The sequence below is a fragment of the Ornithodoros turicata genome, chromosome 1 (genome assembly GCF_037126465.1).
Source record: "Ornithodoros turicata isolate Travis chromosome 1, ASM3712646v1, whole genome shotgun sequence".
Taxonomy (NCBI): Eukaryota; Metazoa; Arthropoda; class Arachnida; order Ixodida; family Argasidae; genus Ornithodoros; species Ornithodoros turicata.
Genome location: NC_088201.1, coordinates 16,830,025 through 16,847,789, shown reverse-complemented (window position 1 = coordinate 16,847,789; position 17,765 = coordinate 16,830,025). Strand labels below are relative to the sequence as shown.

Sequence of the window (17,765 nt, the reverse complement as noted above, 5' to 3'; positions counted from 1 at the left end):
CTAGGAGCGTGTTATGCAGTGAACTCACGCACCCTCTACACATCTCCGCCCAACTACCTCCATCCACCTTTTTTCTTTTTTTTTCCTGGCTATGGTCGTGATGACGCCCATTTCCGTTTGGCCAACAACAGTGAGCCCATCCTGCCATCATCCCCCCCTCCGGTTTTAGGAGATCTACAAAATCTCGTCACCTCGTACCATTTCTCCAAGAAACGGGCCTTGCGCAAAGACCACTCTGGCGTACTTCCATCCACAGTGCACTTTAGTCTAATCGGTTTCATTCATCCTGTATACATACCTCACCTTCGTCCCTTCACGCCCTTCTTTTTATTTTGTTATTAATTTTTTTTTCGATAATCGTGTCGATCTCCACTCGCGTGTGACCAACAACGACAAGCCTGTCTCGACATTACCCCCTGTGTACTGTGTACTGCAAGAGTGTACTGTAATTATGTACTTGCACGCCATGGCGACTGAAGGAGGCTGCATGCGATGAAAAGTAGCGTCCCTATCAGCGTCGGGTGGCGTACGATAAAATTGCAGTTTCCACGCAATCTTTACATTTGAGTAAAGTCGTGCTTCAGTCACACGCGGGCGCGAAAGCCGTGCGTCTCCCTCTGGATCCACACCTTTTTCCGTGGAAGACACACACGCACATACGCACGCGCCCCGTTGTGTCCGCCGTAAAGGCTTACCTGTGCCCCATTGCTAGCTGAAGAATGGTTATTATGGAGATTAAATTAACTGACTACAGTTCGGTCACGAGGCCGGCTCGCAAAAGAGTTCAGAAGAAGAGAGAGAGAGACAGCAGCCGATGTGCAGTATTGAACGATTCCAGAATCGATCGAGGGGGCTGGTTTGGGCGACGACAAGAAATTCATGTGAAGATATAAAGTTCATGAAGACAACATTTACGGGAAAAGACGGAAGTTTGATATTGCCCTCAGGTGCGTTCGCTTATAGCCCGCACAAGCGAAGCAAGCGGTGTTAACATATTAACCTCGAGGCCGCTTGCGACTCAAGGGTTCAACCTTAAATCGCAATGATCCGTTTATAAGTCGGTCCACTCTGCGTAGCGAATAGTCCGTATATGCTGATGTTGGCCAAAAAATAAAAAGGAAAAGTCCGTAGAAATGGCAACCTCTCCCATATGTAAGAGAAGCCAGCCAATCTTGGCTAACCTCTCCTTAACAAATCGCCATAATGAAACAAGCGGAAAACATACACGATAATTCGTAGCTTTACGTCACGAGACAACTATGATAAGACTACTATGATAAGACAACCCATCATAAGCAACGCAAAAGTGGTCTGTCTCTTGATTAATGTGCCCACCCGAGGGTTCTTTAACGTGATCCGGAAGCTCAGACAACGGCGACTCTACGGAACGTGTACCATGCCACCAAGTTATGCCACCCGGTGTCCTTGGCCGGGATCAAACCCACAACCTTAGGACCAGTAGAGGGACACGGTACCAACTGATCCACCGAGGCCGGTACAGCGGAAAACACGTGACCCATACTCTGCTCTCGCAAGTGGGTTATTCTTTCACGATGAATACAGTATCATGTGACGTCGGACTAACCATTACAGACGACCATTTCGGAGTAGTCCTTTCGTTCGCCGTAGCACTATAGCAGGAAGGCTCGAAAAAGTCAACTTCACAGTTCTTCGATTTACTCGCCCATGGTGTCAGCATATCTAGTCAAGCTCATTTATTCCCAGTTTAAGATGCACATTGTTCCTTTCTGTAAATGGATTTTCTTTTATTCAGTGAAGGTATCACTTTATTGTGTATATGTAGAAACTCACCAACCACAGCACCATTTATCCCTTTTTCAGATTGCGAGATCCAGATGTTTTCAGTGACGAACTGCGACGTTCCTCGTCACGGTACGCGACTGCAGATGCTGGCCAACACAGGAGAAAGCGCTGCAGGAAAGGGACACTTTCCGTCGTCTCGACGACATAAATCAGATATCCTGGTCCCAACATTTCGCAAGGAAGTGTAGGTGATTGCTCTATTGCTGCTGTAAAGCGCGAGGCTTCCAAGGATTGGGATAGAAAATTGCATTGAAAATGCGTCCAGCAGTAAAAAACACACAGAGTGCTCCGAATGCTTTGAAGGCTTGAAAGTCAAAGGAGGTTAAAACGACAATCTCGCGATATCCAGATATCGTGGGACGAAATATAAGAGTACGAGTGACCAGCAAGGAAGGGAAGGGCTTTCCGAGCGATTTCAGGGCGGTGAGCTCCAAAGGTTAAGGGTTTAAGCTTCGTGTTGTGGGGAAATTGCTGCCTGTATCATATTACTGCACAACTGTACGATAAGCGGAGGCATGTTTCAAGATTAGTACGAAGTGGATGGTCGGAGCTGAGCTCCTTTTCTACTGTTCTCTGCATGTTTGCATTCTATGTCTTCTTATTTTTATTCACTTCTCATTAGCCAATGTAGTGTAAGAGTGCTGGCATAACCAGTCGATTCTACCAGCAAATTACGTCCCCATTTTTGATTGTCCTCATCATTATTTTCATCATCACCATCATCGTCGTCATCGTCGTGCTTACACTCTTTCAACATGAGCTATCATCACCAGCTAACCATAGCCAAGTCACGCATGTTGTAGATATATTACCTTAGTACTCTTGTGGAGCATTCATCTTGCTAGAAATCAAGTAGTGGCACATCCTCACCCGAAGCATCTGGAGGAACCGGCTGAACGCACAGCTATGCCAACATCGCTATGCGTTTCGTTTGATTCTTTCCTTTATTTTTCATCTTTCATTTTGTTATTTCACGTGAATCTTTTCGTTATTTCTCATATCCTTTCAGTTACTCAAATATTATTCAAATTTGTTTACTTATTACGTAACTTATAGAAATCAGCACCTGAAGAAAGATTCTGAGACTCATCTCGGAAACAAGTGAGGAATGCGGATCTCGAATCCAATACGTGGAAAAGAACGTGTGATGCGACAGAAGTAGCCCACAGAAACTCTTTAGTTTGCAGAGAACAGCAATTAACTATTCATCAGTTGCTGTCTTCCGTTGGGTAAACCGCTTCACAGATTTCTCCCGATAGCATTGTCCAGAGAGAGAGAGATACATGATGACGATGACATGGGGACTATGATTATGGACGTGGGGATTTCCCCAATGAACATCACAATTCTCCATCACATGTGAATGGAGATTAGAGTACAGGTACTTCTAGTCCGTTATAATCGCAGTTACGAGGGGCAGAACGTTTACACTGGGATATCTATGAAGTGATCTTTTCTTTTTTATCTCTCTTTTTTTTCTTATCTCTCTTTTTTTGGCCTACAGGTGCGTTCGCGTAGTCCCCGTTGCTATGTAGGCTATCACATAAAAAACTAACAGAACACTCAAAATTAACATGTCCACATAATTCCCCACCTAATGGGTCCATCATTCTCGACAAATGGTAAAAACTCGCCATTTCTAGGCGGCCTTTCCCCTCGTGCTAATTACTTTTCTCTATTTCATTCCGCAGGTTTGACCTTTTCTGCGGACCTTTTGTGACAGTTTCTTCAGGGCTTTAATCTGTAGAATGCATGGCCTCTTTCTTCTTTTTTTTTTTTTTTTTGCACGTTCTTTTCTTCTGCATGCCATGTATGAATCCGCACCTATTTACGGATGGAGGAAACGACGTAGGGAAAGCGAGCGCCACAGTGCGGGCTGCAGGCAAAGAAGCACGGGAGCAAGAGTGAAAAGGCAGTAGGGGAGGAGAGACTAGGAGGTATGGGCTCCTCCAGTAGCGGCGCTGGCTTCTGCCGGGAACCACTTTTACGCTCGTCGCCGCGCCGGACGTTGCCTCGCAGTTCCTGCTCTGCTGCTCCAGTGTGCTAGTCCCACGTGCTCGTTGTCACCCGCGGCAGAAGTTCGAGGATGACACCCGACAAGAGCGCCTTCACTCATGTGCGAATGTTTGGGCTATCCAATAGTCATGACCCATACTCACGCGAGTCTCGTGGGAGTAGCGACGATGGTGCAATCGCGAAGTTCAACGGTGTTTTCATGCGTAGTTAGGAAGTTTGGAATAGCTGATGTGAGGTTCAAGTATCGATCGTTGCACTGCTATCTGGGTCGAACTACTTTGGAATTCTTTTGAAACGACCTTCGATTCCTCACCGCTTACGGAAATTGCCATTATAGTAGCTCCCAAGCCATTCGTCCGATTAATGCTTGGAAAGCATCATTGATTGTTCCAGTATAGACCAGGCCGAGGCAGAATGTGACTTTCGACCGTGTTTCGTAGTGCAATATTGTAAAGGTGGACGTCGTGATCAATTCGCTACTGGACTGTCCTGCTCCTGCCCTATGAGGGAAGCGGGGCAAAAAGTGACGCAGTGGCTGCTGGTTTGAGCATGGAGAGTGGAGATCCACCGCCTCCTTGGGTTCTCACGGCTCCCGGACTAACGCTGACCACGACACTGGGACTCGTCATTTTGATCACGGTGATTGGAAACACGTTGGTCGTAGCAGCCGTAGCTACGACACGACGTCTGCGAACCGTCACAAACTTCTTCGTTGTGTCACTCGCCGTGTCTGACCTTCTAGTCGGCTTTTTGGTCATGCCTCTGGCTGTCATGAAAGAAGTGATAGGTGAATGGCTTTTCGGCAGGATTGTCTGCGACTTGTGGGTATCATTAGACGTGATGTTGTGCACCGCCTCAATCCTCAACCTCTGCTGCATAAGCTTGGACCGGTACTTTGCCATCACGCATCCTTTGGCATACGCCGTGAAGCGGTCTGGACGCTTGGCCCTGCTCATGGTAGCAGTGGCGTGGATTCTATCGGCCGCCATCACCTGTCCTCCGATGTTTGGGTGGCGTGAGGACAGTCGACAGAACTCCACGGACTGTAGCTATAACATGAATCAGGGTTATGTCATCTACTCCGCGTGTGGGTCATTCTTCATCCCAGCGACCATCATGGTGTATGTTTACTGGAGAATTTTCGCAGTAGCCAGAAAACGCGAAACCGTCCTTCTTCAGGAGTCCAGCCGGCGAGATAACCCATCAGAACCCGAAGAGTGCGATGACGGTGGCACCGTCAAAGATTCAAGCCTCTCTGTGTCCCTAGGGCCAACTGCGCCGCCTCTTACCGCAGGATCCTCTCAGAGGCAAGCGGTTATCGCTCTGTCAACGGGCACAGAAAAGGTGAATACGCTTCTCTTCCTCTCTCTGGAAGCATGTTACCTGGTCATATGTAGCGTTGGACATGATAGATGAAGCGCCATCCTGTCGTTGCATGAAGATTCTGGTCGACGTTCATCTACAGACTCGATGCTCATTTACGAGAAAAAAGGTCTGTAGCTGTACGTGTACCGCAGTGTAGCGAGCATGCTTTTTTCTTCGCGACGATGCCGGTTTATTGACCACGGTTCAGCAAGGAGAGGAGTTTGCTGCCGTATCAGTTGCCTCAAGAGATTACCTCAGATGTCTGGTTTACTGAAACGTATTTTCCATGAACTGTTTGTTTGTTTGTTTGAAGGAAAAAACAGAAGAGAAATTGAACTCGTCTCCCGCCTTGTTCTCTTCTCCTAACATAAATTCTCACCCCCCCCCCCCCCCCAAAAAAAAAAAAAAAAAAAAAAAAAAAAACTTGTCCTTCGCTCTACTCGCAAGTTCACTATTCACATGTTTGCTATTCAGAAGTATACTGTAGAACTGTATAGTACTGCAGTAGCAGAACCGTATTTGCATACTTACCAATGCGTGCGATAGGAAACGCGAAATGGCTATACTTACTATGAAGGACTGACGAAAGACGAGTTCAATTTCTCCTTTTTTTTTCTTTACAAACAAACAAACAAACAGACTAACCATAAAAGACGAGTACGACACAGAGCTGTACCATGTGGGGTGTGTTAACAACAACAATACCTATGTGTACTTGTTGAAGCACACAAAATGTTAACACAAAGTGTGTTCGCTCGCTGCGGAACGATTAAACAAGACGCTCGCTTATTACATCGCCGACCTGCGTCAAAATATTTCCTCACGTTTCCTGCTTGTTGTTGTTCTCTTTAATTGAGCCATTGTGAGTACTAGTACTTAACTAGAATTCCTTTTAGCCGTTTCACACTTTAGTGGTTGACATCCTACACCCCATCCTACAAAATTCACCCGTTTCAACACACAACTAACGTGTAATTCTGGTTGTAGATGACATAACGAAATGTGCCATGAAATATATGCTTTCTGTCCTCAATATTGCATCCATCTATTTGCATTTAAATATATCAATACAATTTGTAAATCTGAATACGGTTTAATCTCATATTATGTTTCACCATGAGTGTTGAAGGACACTGCTGAAGTCACAGCTTAGTCACTTTGTAAAAACATCTATGTCCAGTGAATCAAATATGCTAATAGAGTAGAAGCGCCGTCTCCTTGCGGGACACCGACATGTCACGCTCTTTCTGTGGGTGCAGTTTGACTCCGCAGGAAGCCCCGTTCGATCGGGTCAGAACCATTTTAATCTTCCAGAAAACCGCACGACTTCGACTGCCCTTTCAATGTTAGTCCTATGGGTTCGTCGAATAGGGAACCTATTTCGCTGCTTTCGTTTATCTTCTCCTATCTCCAGCAAGTCCTCGGAAAAAAGGGAGCTTTTTAACCAACGTTGCGACGACATGCTTTTCACGAAAGGCATTATGGTTGAATCACTTCATTTGTGTTGCACTGCTTCCTAGAGGATAACATACCGTGTTGGTGAAAAATGTAAGTCGGAGTGAGACGCACTTTATATTTTGAAGTTGGCGGGAGGTATAGAAGTAACCTACACAGTGATTCACAATCAAGCTCTTGTGTCGCCGTCTCCAGGGCAAATTTAGTGGTGATATATCTGCTCACGAATTATCAGCCGTTGAAATATTGCACAATGTGTGAGCTACATGGCAGCGGCTGTCAACGTGCGCGCGACAGATCCGGAAACAAAGCCACGCTGTTTGCAACCGCAAAGGTTTTCTCGATACGTTTTTAAACTCCCCCCACTTGGTCGAAAGTCGAGTTATCGCACGAATGACACATCGCTGGCAAGTTGCCGTGCTAGAGGCAGTATACGTCGCTTTTGCTTCGGGATGCCAAAACAAAGAGGGAAACGCTTTGCGACATCGTGCCTACCCCAAGATACCGAAAATTTGCGATTATGTCGTCAACATATGCATCTGTTTCATGTTTTCCGGAGAGAAACGCGCTATATTATCTTACAGCGTCTTTTCGTTGCGGCGCTGAGGAATATTGCAACTATAGGCTCTCAGGCAGACACCCGCGAATAAACATCGGTTCGAAAACACTCAAGAATGTGCTCTTCCTGCAGTAGGAGGTCATGCGTGATTTGTCGCTGCTGATTGGCGTCCTTGAATGGAAAACAGGAAAAGACAAGTAAGAAAAATAACATTCCGTTTACATCCTATTGCGTCAACCACCGATACACCGCAGTAAGCTTGCGTTTTTCGCAACAGATTTCCAATATCGCTGCTTTTGATTGATTTTAGAATACATTTGTTGCTCGGTGTGCCGAGGAACATCAGAAACGTGCTGCAGGAAACTAAGAAATGAAATCCTAAACTATAGCTGGATACAATTACGCGTGCTGATTTTCACGTCATTTATGTTGCGTGTCAGTAGATGAACTTGGAACATTAGCTGACTTATGCCAATACTTTTTCCATGTGCTCAATTTCAATGATTAACACACACAGGTCAAGTTCGCTGGCAAGTTTTCTTTAAAGTAGTCGCATTTCTTTTTATCTCCTTGGAGCTTTAAAGCGATAAGAAGCGCAAGGCTTGGAACAACACAATAAGCCATCACGGCGTTGTTCTGTTCGGTATAACAAGAGTTGGAATTAGCGGGGCGATACTGTGGAAAGTTGCTGTAGTAAACAAACTTCCTCGGCATGTTCCATCAAATTAGAACTGTTTGATACACGAAACATGAATACCCGTGCATTTTGCATTACACATCTGCGCACCAGACCTTTCCAACACCCCTACACGTAGCATTTCAAGTCACATAATCTTCCTTTGTACCAAATGGACGATTGTAGCGCTGCATGCTGTTCGTTCTAGCACTGTGAGGTCACTCCATAAAGTACAATCTGCGTATCCCCGTTTCGATTAGACCCGAGTTCCTATGCATTTGAATATTGCGTTCGCTTTAGGATGCGGGAATACGATTGGCATATGTCCATGTGACATGGCCTCAGTTTCATCAGGCACGTGACGGGCTCCCTAAGTAACATCGGGCAGAAACATCTCGCTTTGCACCTGACGTATTTGACAGAGAAAATATTCAAGTCAACGCTTCTGCGCGTGGGGCAACATAACACTACGCCGTATACTGGCGGAGGTAGTCTACACGAAATACACATACACCTGAACTTTCACAACTGAAAAAGAGCAAGGCTCTCTACATATGTGTCTTTCTCAATACGACTCATTTCGAAGTAATTTATAGTTTGTTAGGAGATTGTCTATTTCATTCGGCATGGGAAGTTTCTGCTTCACAGACTGCACAGTGGAGATGAGCGCGTTGAAATATGGCTCTGTACGCAGCAGGGCAACTTGGAAAGATCGAGGACTCCTCGTGGTAAGGGACGGCAGCTTTCACCTTACACGGCTGACTTCAGAAGGAATTCAAAGCAGGAACTCCTTATCCCCGTCACGTTACTTGCCTGTGACCATCAATATTCTGCACTCGTCTCACGTTCATACGCATATAGAAACACACGTTTCTTTAGTATGCAATTCGTCCAGGCGTACCCTTTGTATTTCAACTACCTTGTGCATCCGCTGAAGATGTGGGACAGCGCCAAACGTCCTCTTCCACATACGACTCCCGTTTTTCTAGTTTTCTGTGGAGTATCTGCGCAGTCATGCAACAGTATGCAAGACACATGTTTTGCGAAGATATGAACGGGACACAAAAAATTATTACTGGGGCAGCTGAACCAGAAGAAGCCCAGGCAGCAAGCAAAATTGGTCCAATATTTACCCCGGTTTCATTGGTCCTGTAGAGGCCCAATCAAGCCAATGAAGCCAAACTGCCGTTTATTGGCTGTATTGGTGTTTTTTTTTTTTTTTATTCCGTGTTAGCGCCGCCAAGGAACTTTTTTTTTTTTGATTGCGTGTTGGCGCCGCGAAGCAACTGTGGCTATGAGCGACGTACAGATGTGGACAGACGGAGAGAGGACAGCAGGAAGGAGTGGGGGACAGGGGGATTAGTATGCGTCCTGGGCCGACTTCAGGGGGAACTGTGCCGACATTCGTCTGGAAAGTCTTCGGAAAACCCAGGGAAAACCTCAGACAGCACAGCCAAGGAACTGTGGCTAATGCTTTGTAATGTGATGCGTTCCAGTTGTCGTGCTGCACATTAAAACTAGACTGGTATGACAGTTGCCAGCTACATACAGGGTGTCCCACCGAAAAAGGACCAGGGGCTAAAGAAAAACGGAGTGCTGGACACAAATGGAACCAACTGTATGTGTTTGGCAGTTGTGTGGTCTATCCAAAAATATTTTTTTCGTGGCCCCTTGTTAATTAATTAGCGGCAATTCATTTTCTAACTTTTTAATTATAAAAGCTACGAAGTTCCAATGAGAACATCTGATCTCTTCGGTCGCCTGATACCAAAGCCGTTTTCAGATAGATCGATAAATCAGTTCGATAGATCGTTCGCAAAAAATTCGTGAACACCATTTCTTTCTTTATTTTGTTCATTGCGCATCTCTAGAGACGCGTCTTTCACCCCCAAAACGAAACGATGAACGAGCACACTATCGCCTCTTGCGTCCTGGAAAAAGATTAAAAGAAAATGCAACCCAAGATAAGGGCAGTTGCGATAGAGTCCCCCGGTACATTTGTTTTTGTTTTGTTTCCGCAACTTAAAACTCATCTTCGACGCATGAGGCGGCACTGTGCTCTTTCACTCTCTCACACTGGGGGTGAAGGAAAGACGCGTCTTCGAAGATGCGCAATGAACAAAATAAAGAAAAAATGGTGTTCCTTCACGATTTTTTTGCGGACGATCTATCGAACGGATTTTTGTTCTGAAAACGGCTTTGGTATCAGGCGACCGAAGAGATCAGATGTGCTCATTGGAACAATTTCGTAGCTTTTATAATTAAAAAGTTAGAAAATTAATTACCGCTAATTAATTAACAAGGGGCGATGAAAAATATATTTTTGGATAGACCACACAACTGCCAAACACGTACAGTTGGTTCCATTTGTGTCCAGCACCCCGTTTTTCTTTAGCCCCTGGTCCTTTTTCGGTGGGACACCCTGTATATTCACTCATATTTTTCATTGGCTCACCACGGACTTTGTTTGGCTGACCACGGACAACGTTGGACCAATATTGGCAGTTTGATTGGCGCAATATCGAAGCGAGTTGTACGGCCAATATTGGACCAATGTAACTTATATTGGCTGCCAATGTTAACCAATATTGGTCCAATGATGGTGTGCTGCTACAGTGCACACGTCAGGTGCAGCGCGATAGCACGAGCAGCTTGATGGTCGCAGTCCGAACGATGCTGCTAGCTCGTTGAAATGCCTCCAGTCCAGATAGGTCCGCGGAAGCCTGAAGATAACGTCTCTTACGCTCGTACCGTCGACGCAGAATGAGATATGCTCTCTGTCCCCAATTGCTGGCGTGCTCAGATTCGCGGAGATTGTTCGTCTTCTCTGGGCTGTCGAGTAGTCGTGCAGTAGCCGCTCAATCGGAGACGACGAACAAGAGCTGCAAACGGTCGCGGGAATGATGACGGCAACACAAACATTAGACCTGGATCGATCCTGCAGATAAGATGGAACGCCATGCGGTCGCCGGAGTGCAATTGACACTTGTCGCGGTTCTTGCAGGAGGTCTTTATGCAGTAAGTGTCTCGCCAAGAGGATCGCCGGTGCACTGGTTGCAGTAGACCACGGCGGGGCCTCGAATATCATGCAAAAACGATTTACAAAAGTCTTGGGAAACACCTGGTGCTTTAGGATACGACTGCGGTATTGAAGGCAGTTTGGTAAAAGGTTAACTTACAGAAATTTCTGAAATAAGAGAGACATCTGTAACATGTCAACCACTGGGCGGCACAGGACTAACACAACAACAATTTAATTATGAATGATGATGCCATGCAGTACGCTGCAGCACCCCACCCCAGTGTATGTAAGTTGGTATGATTTGACGAGTTATCATGACACGCGCGCGAACGTAGCAGGGCACTTACCCCCGGATTCACAGGTGTGACTTGACTTGAAGCCGCATCTTGACGTGTGCAAGTCTGCGCCAGGACTTGTCTTCGCTTAAGACGGTCTGCGTGCTTCATGAACCCTCACGCTGGCTTACTTCGTCAAGTTACAACCTACTAGCTTTAACTGCGTCTGGGAGCGAGATTTTCGTACAATTTTGCACTTAAAATTTGATTTGCAGTATGAGAACACGATATTTCTTAGCGCCAGCACTCATAATATGTGTTACACCTGTCGCCTGGTACCAACGCTTGCGCAAAAGCTCTGTAAAAAAATTGATGACGCGTCAGCTCATGTAAAGCCAAGCCAAGACAAGATTCTGAATGTCATGTGGTTTCCCAAAGCAGCCGTACTGAAGCACTATCCAAGTCCGGTTAAAAGTAGCCCGAGCGCTGACTTGATATTTTCACCACACGTGTCAAGTCGAGCTCTCTACGTAAGAACGCTTGAAGCCGAAGAAGGTTTCTTAAGTACATTGACACCCTTCCAAGGCAGCTCCAAGTCAAGTCGAGATCAAGTCGCATCTATGAATTCGGGGTTAAAACTCGTACAGTGTAGAAGCCTGTGGTTGTTAGAAAAGTCGTAAGTGATCAAAGTGCACAAAAGTCTAAGAATCATAAATATATGTGCAGAACGACTTAATGCCCATGGATTCTGACATAGTAAGACAGTTTACTCCTCACCCGTATGAAGTTGTTTGAAGTAGCACGAGATGGAACGTCTCGATCGTACATAATTTAGCTTGCCATTACAGAATATCGATTTAAATTCTTCATTTTTAAAGACTAAAATTAATTTGCTCGGGCTGCGCAGAAATGCCTGTTGACAGAATGGCGTAAATGCAGGCTAGCTGGTGGATAAATTCCATGATAGGCAAGCCTGTTGCTATCATGTCTTGGAAGAGAGCAGCGTCTGACAATTGCACTTATCCTTCCAGACAGGACGCACAGGCTCAGTTGCAGTTGTGAGGTGCACACTGACCACTGCGCGCATTAATACAGTTTTTCTCGGAAGGACAATAAGATGGGAGACAGCTTATGTTAGAGGGGATTATTCAAACGCAACAATGATATACTCAACGTTTATTCATCCCAAATTTGCAAACACCGAGTGTGAAGTATGATCCGAAGAAAGACACCGGCTTCCTGTAGCCTATATAGTGGAGCGGGTCCAGTTACCTTGTTGATGTTTTTTTCTCGTTTTTTTTTTTTTTTAATGTTATTGGAGCTCAAGAATTCGACAAGTCAGATTAACTGTTTCCTCTTAGACTTAAGTAACGGGTACTGGTTTACCACCATTCGGCCGTAAGCCCCTTGCGTTTTCATTGATCTGGCGGTTGGGACATCGAGCAACAAATCCACGTTTGTTTTTTTTTCCTCCTCTTCTTGGGCTGAGAAACCGTGCGGTTGGTTTACTTTGAAACCGAACATTATGGAGAGGTTGCCCCGACTGTACTTTTGACCGACTACTCTAGCGCGCGTGGCGAGTTTCGCTGCCATTTCTCGAAGCGCAGGGAAGGTATAGCGTGCATCATGTGAACAAACACCTTTGCTTGTCAGAAGCATTCGACGGGTAACATAAATATTCACTCAATTGCTATCTCCTCGCTGTGATCTCCCTGCGGCGGGTTGTCGTTAGTTCAATTGGTGATACTCATTAGATGCTATGGCTAGAACTATAACGGCCAACTCACACGTGCGGGCCTCGTATGTGCGTCTCGTATTCCCCAGTTTTGTTGCTTGATTTAAAGGGAGCGTAAAATTCAATTGATTGAGTGGTAGATAACTAGCTTCATAGCGAGAAACACTCACTGTCACTTCCCTTGTTAGCCTGAGGCTGTTACCGGAACGAATACTACCTATTGATGTTCACATCCCAGCTCATTAGTAAGACAGTAGACATGATGATGCTCGCTAGGGTTACGCCAGATATCCTTTCAAGAGAGTGGCGCCAGAGAGTAAGGACATTGTGACGCAACGGGGCGAGACAAATACTGTAGAAGTGGTTTTTTTCGCGCGGAATTATTTTTCGCGTTTTTCGCGCACACCTCCAAAATCGCGAATTTAAGTTCCCGCGAATAACTCTGGCCATATGAGGGCGAAAATCGTTCGGCGTTCGACGCTATACCGCGACTACCAGATACTTTCTACTCCATGTAGCATAGGCAGTTTAAGCAAGCGCAGAAGATTGTTTTATCCCATCAGGCAAGATGAAAAGAAATGAAAATTCATCATGCTTTTGTTACTCCTATAAACGCTTTGCACTATACATGCAATATACCACTATACCACGAAGCCAGAACATGCCTTTCCCCGCATTCTCAAAACCAGCTTGAATGATAGTACCACATCTCAACCGAACTGGTGAGTGCCCCGAGTGATAATTAATAAGAACTGCTAAAATAAACTGGCTAACTTGCACACGGCCAGTACTATGGCCTCCTACAGGGTCCCTAAAGGCCATTTGACAGGACCTTCCCTCCTATCTCTGTGAGGAGAAGAAAGGAATAGTCCTAGAATGCCGCAATCCACGTGAACAATGGATGTCTTAGTACGTGCCGAAATATGCCCGAGTATTGACGGCGGCACGATATGCAAGAGCAAAGCACTCCCGGAAACCCGTGTCGCGAATTTAAGTTCTCGTGAATCAATCCTCAAAGCAGCTCTGCTTGAAAACGCGAAAATATTTTCCACGCGGAAAAAAACACTTCTACAGTATTACAGAGTACTGGCGTCTACATGCCAGCACAGCTATATGCTTGCCGCACTCTCTTTCGGGGTTTGTGGAGTCGAGTTTGACAGGAATCAGTTTCCATGCGAAGGTCATGCTGAAGACTTGGAGGTGATGGGTTCGAATCCTTCCACCGGCTGTGCTGTTTGATGTTTCCTTTTTGCTGAGTTTTCTGGCAGACTTTCCAGACAGATGTCGACACAGTTCCCCCCTGATGGCCTAGGACGCATAACCACCCGTCTCTCACTCGTTGCTGCTGTCCTCTGTTCATCTGTTCACCCGGTTAATCCGTGTTCCAGAGTAACTAAGGCAACTTTTGGCCGAAATCGACATTTGTGCAATGCATTCAATTTCTTATTGAAGTCCGACACGCACAGGGCACACCTTGGTTTTGACTGTGTTGATTACGAAGTTGTTCGCGAGTTGTTCGCTCATTCCCCACATCACCACCAACAATGGGGTAGAGTATCGCTCCCTCCATATTAATAAACTCAAAATAAAGTTGTTGTTGTTGTTGTTTGTTCACGAGGTGCCAGTGGATAACACTGTCGATGTCCCTTTGTAGTAAGGCACAATCCAATGGGAATGATACTACTTTAAACAATTTCATATCATCGGCATACTGTAGCAAGTTAGAATGTTGATTACACATAACGAGATCATTGCCAAAAACGTTGAAGAGGAGTGGCCCTAGGTTTGAGCCCTGGAGAACTCCTGATGTTGGTTTTGAACAAAGATACGGTTTTGAACAAATTCCGTTAACTGTTACAGGATGTTTCAGACTGTTACATTCATTCTGGCAACCAATCAAAGCACGCTGATGACGCTACAACCAATGGAAATCGACTGGTATGAACACCCTAACGGCTAGTATCTGAGGGCGGCAGCCTTTGCTTTGATGAATAATTCGTGATTAACGACTCCAGATTTTTCCATTACAGAGACTGTTTACTAACTGTTTACTTTCTGGTTTTTCATGCGTAGGGACCTCTCAGTATCTGTAACTCTAATGGCACTCTGAACAGCTCCCTAATTTTTCTTCATGATTAACCTCTGCAGGGTACGTTACAAAACGCGTCAAAGAGACTTAAATGGTCGAGTTGATGTTGGCGAAAAAAAAAAGAGGGGGAAATAAATAATACGGAGAGATTGAATTCGTCATGAATTCTTCGTAAATGTAGTCTTATGTAAATGTGTACGCACTTGAAGTACATTTCAGAGGTAAATGTTGCAGCCATGACATAGCAACAACAACAACAAACAAATAAATCGTGATTATGACCTGGGGTGATTCACCACTGAAGAGCAGTACACTACCCCATTACACGCGAAATATTATGTAAGTGAGGTATGAGAATGAAGTTAAAGTTATGACATAGTAATAAGGCATTGTTGAACCCAAATTTTGATACAAGTGCGAGAGGAGGCTTATCCAGGTTGTTAGCTCTAACGTGTCCAGAAATTATATTTAAACCGAGCGATAAAAGAAAAGCAAGTGGTATTTTTCTGCTACTTGAGTAAGAAAAAGATACTTCACTAGTAGCACCTGTTTCTTAGTCAAGTAGCTGGAAGGTAGCGCTCGCTTCTCTTTTATCGATCGCTTTAAATAAAATTTCTGGACACGTTACAGCAAACACCCTGTATACATAGCGGCTTGCATTTTTGTGGTGGATTTTATATGGGATACAGTTAGCTATCCTTTTTATGGCAAACTATACACAGCGAATTTTGCACTATAAATTCACAGTTTAGTGCTGTACAGCGTTACTCCTTTTCATGATGGAAAGTAACTGTTCTGAGCTGAAACACACAAACAGACGAACACAACACGAGCCTCAAAGGTGCATAAGAAGTGGTCAGCGCACACGACCGCCAATAGACAGGTGCGTGGTTCGATTTTCGCCGCTGTCTGTCTTTTCGACGATTTTCAGTTTCCGTTCGAAAACAGTGTTTGCTCGATACGACAAACTCTATGTACCATACTCGATGATTCGCTATTCAATTTGAAAAAGTGCTTTCCTCCGATCCCATACGCGCAACACCGTGGCAGATACTGTGTGCATGCGTCTTTTTCTATACTCCTCTATTCATTCACAGTAGTTACCGTTTGATGTTACGGGCATAGTGCAGTGCAGTCGCTTCACATGTACCCCCGTATGCGACAGTCCCATGCTTCCGCATACAGCGCAATACAGCGGTATTTATACGCCGCTATGTAAACACTGCGTGCTTTTTGGGTCTAACGGTACGCATACAGGGTGTGGTTCATTTATTTTTTTTATTTTTACTTTATTTTTGCAGTTATACGGTCGGATGGGCAGTGTCTCGAAGAGTGTAGTGCCTCGAAGGGCGCCGTTTTGGTTTCGGCTCGTTTGCATAGCAATATTCGGCAATCGATATTTCAACGCGCGTGCTCGTTCTAGGATTCTTGAAAAACAGAATGGTTGTGAACGAGGATTGTCTCCCATTCTGCTCTCACACTTTTGCCCGAAAGCCCCTAATTAAAGAGGTAATTAATGAATTTTAAGTGATTCGTTACCTGGTAGTTACATACCCTCTTCCAGAGGATGATGAGGGAGGAGATGATTTTTTCTGTGTTTGGTTAATGTGGTGCGGCTAAGCACACACACACACACATCCGGTGTAGCACAGTACAGTGGAAACACCAGGCGCCCTGCGAGACAACCACTGATTCATATCCTGGAAAGACTGTGAACTAAGGGCAACGGGCGAAGATACAGCTGTATACATTTACTTATAGTTACTTCCTTGTGACGCCTCGTTGGTTTCTTGAGTTTCAAGGTAACAAAAAAAGAAAAAAAAACCACTAGCAATCGAGATATCTTCCAGACTTAAAAACGATGTCCAGAAACTCAGAAAACTAAAAAGGGTACTGCAACCGGCGCATTTGACATGTGCTTTAATCGCGTCACTATGTATTTTCACCGCTATGGACTCTCGCTCTCTCACTATGTCAAAACTGCTTTGTCCATGGCCGAGTCCAGATCCCACCAACGCTTTGCCGTACCGGAATCACGATGTAAATAGACCACGAGCTTTCAGCGTCAATTCCTCTATAGGTAATGAACCGATAATTTAATCCAAACTGCATAACATCGAAAGGAAAGTGTTCTGCGTTGTGGAACAACTTGAGACATAGATAAACAAGTGGCATCTTTCATTTCGATACATACTTCACCGTGTGTTGCTAGTCAAATATTTCCGGCACATTAAGGTGGACACCAAGTTGTAAAGCTCGGGGCCTCAGTGACGTCAAGAGGAATTTATCGGGCCTTTTACAGTAGCATACTCCGTACGATAATATCACACTTTTCTGTACATTTTCTGTTTATCTTATTTATGCTTCGCATTCTTCTGCCAGGTAATGTCTTTGTATATGGTTCTTAGCACTTAATAAATGAAATGTACAGACCGACTGTGGGGTCACCCACACTGTAAGTAAAAAATTGGCAATTTTATGTCTTTTGGGGATTGAGTGCATTGCCACAGCCATCAGGTATTCACTTTTGGGGCTACACGCACGGAACTTTACGCGAAGCGTAAGGACTGTTTGCAGCGCCGGGGAGTAATTTTCGGGGTCAGGCAACTATAATGGGGAGCCATATTCGAATATAGGAGACAAGAAACTGCCCTTGTTTCCCAATTTGCTCCTTCCCAAGCAGCACAATGTACTGAAAGTCGAGTGCAATAGGGGTGGACGGTATGTGTCTTATCGATGTTCCTTAGTT

At 45.1% G+C, this 17,765-nt stretch overlaps 1 protein-coding gene across 2 annotated transcripts in view; it reads left to right on the top strand.

The window, feature by feature from the left end:
- The first annotated feature begins 3,768 nt into the window (after window positions 1–3,768).
- Window positions 3,769–17,765, top strand: part of LOC135397274 (tyramine/octopamine receptor-like) — a 147,465-nt gene continuing 133,468 nt past the window's right edge. For both annotated transcript variants that reach the window (XM_064628736.1, XM_064628731.1), the window contains exon 1: window positions 3,769–5,184. In XM_064628736.1, coding sequence (XP_064484806.1) covers window positions 4,390–5,184 — 795 coding nt within the window. In that variant the 5' untranslated portion in view covers window positions 3,769–4,389. The remainder of the gene's footprint in view (window positions 5,185–17,765) is intronic.